This window comes from Leiobunum rupestre, chromosome 3 (assembly GCF_980474605.1).
Source record: "Leiobunum rupestre chromosome 3, qqLeiRupe1.1.hap1, whole genome shotgun sequence".
In the NCBI taxonomy this organism is placed as follows: Eukaryota; Metazoa; Arthropoda; class Arachnida; order Opiliones; family Sclerosomatidae; genus Leiobunum; species Leiobunum rupestre.
This window is the reverse complement of record NC_143386.1, coordinates 58,662,850-58,671,280: the sequence shown is the minus strand read 5'-3', so window position 1 is coordinate 58,671,280 and position 8,431 is coordinate 58,662,850. Positions and strand designations below refer to the sequence as shown.

Genomic DNA, 8,431 nt, shown 5'->3' with positions numbered 1-8,431 from the left:
AAGGGAAAAGTTGCAATGGGCTTTAGTTTTCCCATGGCAACCGAAAATGTTTTTGATCTCTCAAAACAAAAAATCTACATTTAAAAAAAGCATCGGATTTTCTCAGTTTCACAGGGTACTTACTTACTTAAAAAATTTGAAAAAAATTTATTTTCAAAACATATCCAAAAAGATTAATTTGACCTATTTTGGGTAAAATTGATCAATGGTTTTGGCTAAAATTGATAAATTTTGGTTAAATTTGGGTAACCTAGAAAATCCCATGCTTTTTTAAATGGAGAGGTCAAAAACATTTTCGTTTGCCATGGGAAAACTTTAGCCCATTTCAACTTTTCCCTTTGGCAATTTTCATACTACCATAAGGTCTACCTAACCCCCGAGTTTCAACAAAATCGGTGATAACCACCTCGGGTAGTCTCCTTATGAGTACAATGAATTAACAAACAAGGATAAAAAACAAGTGAAATAAGAAAAAAAAAGCAAGAGAAAGTACACATTATTGACCGAATATTGTCAAACAGTTGGGGGGGGGGGGGGTCACGAAGAGGTTTGTAGATGGTCACTCAAAGAGGAACGAAATTGCGAATAGTCGGTAATCGAAACAATAGATTGTGGGAGAGCATTCCAGTCACTAACAACTGAGTGGGAGAAAAAATGTAACCGGCGAGTGGCTCTCGCCCGGGGTTTGACTAGTTTGAGGGAGTGACCCCTGGTTCGAGAACCGGAGTCAAGGGAAAAATAGTCCGAAAAGCCCAAACCCAGATTCTTATGAAAAAATTTGAGAAGTAAGCATAAATTGTTGAGTTTATGTCGAATCATGACTGGTTGAATATTTAGAGCCTTTGCTCGAGCGGGGGCGGAGTTGGCCGAGATTTTGTTAGCCAATTTAGTAAATTGGTTCTGGGCTTTTTGGAGCGAATGTTGGTCAGTTTCCAAGTATGGAGCCCTGCCACAGCTCGGACACGTTTGGCAACCTTGTTAGTGTGGATGGAAAAGTTCAATGAGGGGTCTATTAATCTATTACATTATTAATATGTAAAGTCATTCTTTTTTATTAGTATGAATTACTGCTAAACAAGATAGAGGTTTGGCAGATTATTAGAGCGATTAGAAGTCTGTACAACTACGTCGGGAGTCACTTGAACATTTTAGGCTTAAGTTTTAACTTAATCCAATCGTGTTGGTGCCATCTGTTTCTATAAGCAGACACTTTTTCCAAATATATTACGGTTTAGTTTTCCAATAACACGATAGATAGCGCCAACACGATTTGATTAAGTTCATTTACTAGGCCTAACTCTCCAACTCAACAAATACTGTCCCGCGAAACGGTAGGTCCTGGAAGGCGGATTTGATCTCTATTCATTTTGTTCTACCTCATTGGTTTTACTTTTCCCATTTGTACTTCGGACCATTGAGTTGGGAATATTAATCTAGAGGTCCAATCAAAACGTCGGATTTCAGTATTTCGCGAAAAAATTTAAAAAAAATAAGAATACTGCCGTCTGTTCCCAAATGAAGAGAAAACTTTATCATTCTACCCGTGGCGCCGTCTATCTCTAAATGGTTCGTTCAAATAAGACGCGTTTTCCGGCAAAAAATATATATTTTTAAATAATGGATGGCGCCACAGGTCACATGATAACGTTTTCTCGTCAGATGAGACGGCACATTCGTAATTTTCAAAAACGTTTTTCGCGGGGAGCAGATTTGATTGGATCTCTAGATTAATATTCCCAACTCAATGCTTCGGACTCACGTCGTAATATCTAGGAGGATTCAAGCTAACCGAGTTTTCATATTCCTAGGAAATATATTTATAAACTCAACAAATCGAGACAGAGTTATGACAACTTATTTATCTAGCAGCGTACTTGTTAAAAAGCGTAAATACTTGTTTGAATTGAAATTCGCCTAGGCCTTGTACAATTAAGACGAATTTGGCCGCTTGGCGAAGCAAGCGCGAGTATGTAAAGAGATACATTTTGCGGTACACCCGGGCACATGATGAAACAAATAATTGTATTTCGACAACACTCATACCCATAAATAACGCCTGCTTTGGTATTGCTCAAACGACGTTTTTAATTCTTCGTGTACTAGGGGTTAGCGAAGGTGTTCAATTTGCTAAAATTCGATTGCAAACGTACTTGATTGCGTGAGCCGGCGAACCGAAAGCACGATTAACCGATTTAAAATAATGTTTATCCTTGAACGTCGAGGTACTCCCGACGTTGTTAATACTTTTAGAGCGCTTTGCTTAACATCGACTATCTATAAAAAGAATATTAATTTGTATGTCTATCTCGTCGGGTACTGAAGCTGCATTATGAATTACAAACAACTGGATTTCATAACGGCTTTACTGATGGGAATTTTTTGAATTTTGTTTCATTAATCATATACAACCGCCGTACAAAAGTCAACTTGCTCAAAATTGTTAAGCAGGTTTAATGTTTTTTTAATTTTATGCACCACGGGCTATTTTTCGCTTCAATAGGCTGCCGCGAAAACACGAATAATGTGACGTTATATATTAAAGTAAAACAAATTCAGTGGAGCTACTGCCATCTATGTAGATATTTTAAAAATATAATCCCACCAATGAAATCAAGAACACTTTCAATGACGTTTAAAAATTTTCACGCAAAATTAGTATTGTCCACGTTTTATTGACATTTTTCTTCGGTGTGATTTGTGGCAGTATTTATACAATTTTGGCTAATTACCTGCTATCAAAAATACGTAGTTCATGGGGCAACGCAAGGGAGCTATGAATACATATACGTGAGCAGGTACACTGACCAACTTCAACAACTCAAATATAAATTCTGCAAATAACTATTATTCATTTATCAGTCTGGTATTTATTAAGATTTTCTGTTCATTTGTAATGTTATTTGGTAAGGATCAGGGCCTTCGTTTAAGGAAAATAGGAACGTTTGTACATCGCAGTCTAGGAACGCGAACCAATTTGCATGAAGAAATCCCCGCTTTTTCATAATCAATTACCAAGACCGCAACTAAAGACAGGGCCGTCTGATATTCTTTAGAGTACAGAATTTCCCAGAGGCTGATTTCCGTCCAGGTAAGGCACGAGCTGGTCCCAGAAAGCGCATTTCTTTTCCCTGAATTTGAGACCAACCGCTTGGGACTTGGGCGACAAGACCAAATATTCTCCATTCAGCGAACTGGACGTTGGCCATTGTACATTTTCCACCATGTCCGGAGTACCATCTTTAGATGACGCTTCATTGGGATTGCTGCAAAAACATTTTACCAGATTTTAAACTTATGTATGGACCACATGTTTATAATTGAATCTAGGTACCACAAGTCTACAATTTAATCTATGTACCAAATGTTTATAATTGAAACTATGTACCAAATCTCCATTATTTAATCTATGTGCTACACGTCTCTAGTTGGTTGTATACTATTGGACCGAATCCCGTTTGACCGAATCCCATTGAACCGAAAAGTATTTTCGTTTATAGCCCAACATGGCGGGATTCAGTGGAATGGGAAATTTAAATCTGGTTCGTTTTCACTTCGGGTAGGTTAGTTCAGGTTGGGTTAGGTTAGGTTAGGTTAGTTCAGGTTGGGTTAGGTTAGGTTAGATTAGGTTGGGTTAGGTTAGGTTAGGTTAGGTTAGGTTAGTTCAGGTTGGGTTAGGTTAGGTTAGAAAAGGTTGGGTTGGGTTGGGTTAGGTTAGGTTAGTTCAGGTTGGGTTGGGTTGGGTTAGGTTACGTTAGGTTAGATTAGGTTGGGTTGGGTTGGGTTAGATTAGGTTAGTTCAGGTTGGGTTGGGTTGGGTTAGGTTAGGTTAGGTTGGGTTAGGTTAGATATGGTAGGCAACTATTTCAAGTCGGGTCTTATCAAGGTTATTTTCCAAAATTAAACCCGGAAAATATCAAATTTCAAGGGAAAAAGGTCTAAGAATACACGTCGGTACGAAATAATAAATATTTAAGACATAGTTTAGTCCAAATTAGATATACTATCGTCACGTAACCTACGATATATAAAAATGTATCACTAACGGTATATTGAATGAAAACCGCGCAAAACGCGGTTTTCGGTCGATTGGAATTCGGTTGAATGGTACATTCGGACGAATGGGATTTCGGTCGAATGGTCTACAATCCTCTAGTTTAGTCTTCGTATCACGTGTCTACAATTTAATCTTTGTACCGCACGTCTATAAATTAATCTTTGTATCACGTGTCTACAATTGAATCTATGTAGCAAATGTCTATAGTGGAATCTATGTACCAAACGTCTATAAATTAATCTTTGTATCACGTGTCTACAATTGAATCTATGTAGCAAATGTCTATAGTGGAATCTATGTACCAAACGTCTATAAATTAATCTTTATATCACGTGTCTACAATTGAATCTATGTAGCAAATGTCTATAGTTGAATCTATGTACCAAACGTCTATAAATTAATCTTTGTATCACGTGTCTACAATTGAATCTATGTAGCAAATGTCTATAACTGAATCTATGTACCACTCGTGTTAGTTCGACTAAAAATTACCGATAGCTTTGTGTGAAGGGAGAGTTGACGTCATAAACAATGATATATGCACCTCTAACGAGTAAAATACGCGACTTAAAACAAATTATCACGCTCCGGTTCTATGACGATTTTACAATGACTGTATTCCAGTTAAAGTATGTGGCTATTCTAAAAATTCCTTTCAGTAAAAATTGAACCTTTAACTTATGGTATGACCAAGAACCCATAGACGTACCAAGAACAGAGGAAAGGAAATTTTGCTGGATCGCCTCCTAATCGATTTTTTTTTAAAGAAGCGGAGCTATTGAGTCTTCTTCCACTATCGTTACTTCTTAGAAGAAGGCACGAACCCTTACGTATACAGAAAATTACATATTATTTTTAAGTTGGTTTCAAGTTGCCCTTAAGTTGTCGTTATTAATTTTCAAGTTGTCTCTAAGTTGGCTTTTAGTTGGCTTTAAGTGTCCTCCATTAAGCGAAATTAGAGTTGGTTTTAAGTGGTTTTTAAGTAGGTTTTTAGTTAGTTTAAGTAGTTCTTAGACCGCTTATTTTTTTGTTTACTTAAGTTACTACAGGCGGAAAATATAAAAAGGCGGGGCTTATTTTGAAAATATAGATTAGGAGGCTCTACGACGGGCTAAAGCTATGATTACGCGTTCCTAGTACGTCTATGGTTTCTTGGTATGACGTATCAAAACACTTGTCTAAACAAACCCTTTTCTCGCGAAATTGGCCCAGTAACGCATCACCCTTCGAGAAAAAGCGCGATCTTCTTCGGTGAAGTTCGAGCCTTTCTCGAAAACATCCCCGAAGACGTATCTTAGTTCCTCAGTATGCGGGGTTCCATACCACTCCATCCAATCAACAGCCTCGCTTCGATAAGTGAAGTAATACTTGTAGACGTTTTGCGCCGCGTTGTCGTAAAACCTGGCCATAGTGTTCATTCCACACACGTAAAAATAATCTCCTATTATCTTATCTCCGCTTCTCAGAACCTCTGGGTGAAGAAATGTTCGATAACAATAAGAACTGGGCTTAGAACTCGTCGTAGGGTTAGTGGTTCCTCACCTTGGCTGTTTCCTGGGTCTCTCCAATTCGTGTACTCGTATTCGATGGCCTTACGAACCACTTTAGAAGCGTTGGGGAAAAAGTAGCGGATGGTCTCGACCAGGTCTTCGTGATCTCCTTTCACTTTGTTGACAGTCGGGATGTAGGTGAGTGGAACGGCTAGAGTCATGAAACCAGTTCCCTCGTTACGAGTGACGCCTAGCATCACGTCCGTTTTCTTGAAGTTGCCGCGTCTCAAAGACTCCATGGGGTATTCTTTCAGGAAGGTACCGTCCACAACGGGCCAGAAGGTGAAGACGTCGAAACCTTGGATGGGTTCGTTGTTAATTAACTCGCTAGCGTCCACCTTACGAAGACATTTGATGGTTTTTGCCATATTGCCTTTGTGTGGATCGCAACCAATGAACTCGGTCACCTACGTAGTAAAAATGGAGTCAAATAATTTGACACGCCCATAATAGTACCAAAACAAAATCTTACTTTTAGGCTGAGATTCTTGATGTATTCTTTAGATTTGACGCTCCAATAAGCGACGGGTGAGCCGCTCTGCATAATAGCCCGTCGAAACAGTCCTTGGGACATGGATGAAATCAGATGAAAGCCGATACTGCAAGCACCTGCGCTTTGGCCAAACAGAGTCACGGAGTCGCGGTCACCGCCAAACTGCTCGATATTATCGCGAATCCAATTCAAAGCTAATACTTGGTCGAACAGTCCTACGTTGGCGTCAAAATCTTTGTGGTCCAAGTACATGAAGCCCAATGACGCTAGTCGATAGTTGAAAGAGACCACGATAACATCTTCTTCGGAAGCCAAAATTTGTCCGGAATAACCCGGGGTTGACGTAGACCCCAAGGAAAATCCGCCACCGTGAATGAAGACCATAACAGTCCTCGTCTCATTGATACGCGAATTGGGCACCCAAACGTTCAAATACAAACAATCTTCGCTGAAAGACGAGGACGGTAACATGCGATTTCCCCCTGGTAACATCTTCATGACGCGGTTGGGATTTTGCATACAACTGTTGGAAAACGACGTAGCGTTTAGTACGCCGTCCCAAGAATACGCGGGTTGAGGATATCGGAAACGCAATTCGCCCACGGGTGATTTACCGTACGGAATACCGAGATAGGCGTCCACCGTTTTGCCGTTAGCTAAACTGACCGTTTTACCACGGACATAACCTAACGTTGTCCTCACCGTGTCGCAGTATTTGATGAAACGTCCTTCGTTCATCGATTCTGAGATTTGTAGAACCACCATAAAGATGGGCAGTAAAAACATCTTTCCTTACGTTCTTTATGATGGTTGGAAGTAGAAATACTCAATCGACTGTTTTCGGAATCTTCGTTGACGTGAGAGAAGGATAACACACGCAGCAGGATTACGAAAATAATTACAAATCAACTAGATAATTTACTCGAGAAGTCAGACTACTTGAAAACCGAGTTAAAGTTTATCTAGATATCGTTTCCATAATCTACTTCTGAAACACATGTGTTGTTCTTTGAGTTGTACCGGCGACACCCATTTGCCGCGTGGCCCAATTTGAAAAGAAATGGTTTTCGAAGCAGTTGTATGACCTCCGGGAAATGGGTTAATAATTTGGACGTTCAATTAAACAGATCTAAGAAAACTATCGTCTTATGACGGAGTTAAGATGTTATCGCTTTCCGAGACTAGCTTATACGTTTCCCCCAGGAGCCCTCTCTACAAAGTCACTATTTAAGAATGAACATTCGCGAAAGGCATTGTCAAGTTTAAACGAATTCGAGAAAGTTAAAGCGATAAAGCGAAAATGTCCTACTGGGAAACGAGTTTACCGGTTGCACGTGCGTTTATAAACTGTTGACCTACGGGAGGATAATTACATCCCTAACACATTTCCCCGAGCCATTATGATCGCGCGAGCCGTTGTAGTCGTGTCCGATGCGGGAATGTGACGCGGACGAAATATTTAATTGTACAATGTAACGAACGACATACTGACGAAATTTTATAATCATAAATAAAGGCGAGTTTTTAAGGTTGACCCGGTGCCACGACGATTGTTTTAAAATAAAATGGAAAACTACAATTATAAAGTACTTACCGAAAGTGAGCAATATCGCAGAGACAATTGAGAACGGAGTTGACAACCGCGGAAAAAGTTTCTTTTACCGAATTTCGCAACGAAGATGAATTATCAATTAATTGATTTTTTATTCACGCGCGTTCCATATTCTCCGTAACCTCCCCGAGTGCGAATTTAGAAATCGTCGTCCCACGCGTACTATGTAAATTTAACAGTCGATAGTTAAGAGGCTAGAAATAGGGAATTACTAATTATTTCCGTATTTAGTCTCGGTTAAATTTAAACCCATTTTTCAATTACTTTTTTTCAGGGATAACTATTAACGGAAAATATCATCGCAAACTTTCTAAATCAGTGGTGTATGAACGTTTGAGAAGTTGGGGGCGAAAGGTTCTAAATCAGTGCGGCTGCCCCATGGCAAAACCTTATAACCGACAAATATTTAAAAAATTAGATTTTTACGCATCAGTATTACTAAGGCATGTACAAAAGTACTGTAAAAGTTTCAGGTAAAAGTCATAAATATTTAACTATATATGACTTAAAAAATGGTTTTGGATTTTATAATTTTCGCATTAAAAACCACGTTAAAATCTTATAACTTAGCTTTTGAAAAAGTCAAATATCTGAAAATTACGTTCGTGTTGGTTAAAAGGTTTTGCCATGGGACAGTCGAGTGGTGTATGAACGTTGGAGAAGTTGGGAGGCGAAAGTTTCTAAATCAGTGGTGTAGTAACGTTTGAGACGTTGGGGGGTGA

General features: G+C 39.2%; 1 protein-coding gene across 1 annotated transcript; it reads right to left on the bottom strand.

The window, feature by feature from the left end:
• Positions 1–2,934: 2,934 nt before the first annotated feature.
• On the bottom strand, positions 2,935–6,883 carry LOC149953201 (acetylcholinesterase-like). The gene is made up of 4 exons (XM_090169819.1): positions 6,077–6,883; positions 5,597–6,011; positions 5,243–5,525; positions 2,935–3,263 (listed from the first exon to the last, which is right to left on the bottom strand). Exons 1-4 carry the CDS (start codon positions 6,881–6,883, stop codon positions 3,050–3,052), a joined length of 1,719 nt encoding a protein of 572 aa, XP_090025945.1. The 3' UTR covers positions 2,935–3,049.
• Between the last annotated feature and the right edge of the window lie 1,548 nt (positions 6,884–8,431).

Coding starts and splice junctions, on each gene's coding strand:
- LOC149953201 (XM_090169819.1), bottom strand. CDS start 6,883: ATGTTTTTACTGCCCATCTTTATGGTGGTTCTACAAATCTCAGAATCG. Junction 6,012..6,076: donor TCAAGAATCTCAGCCTAAAA/GTAAGATTTTGT, acceptor TTTACTACGTAG/GTGACCGAGTTCATTGGTTG. Junction 3,264..5,242: donor GCCAATTTCGCGAGAAAAGG/GTTTGTTTAGAC, acceptor ATGTTTTTGCAG/CAATCCCAATGAAGCGTCAT.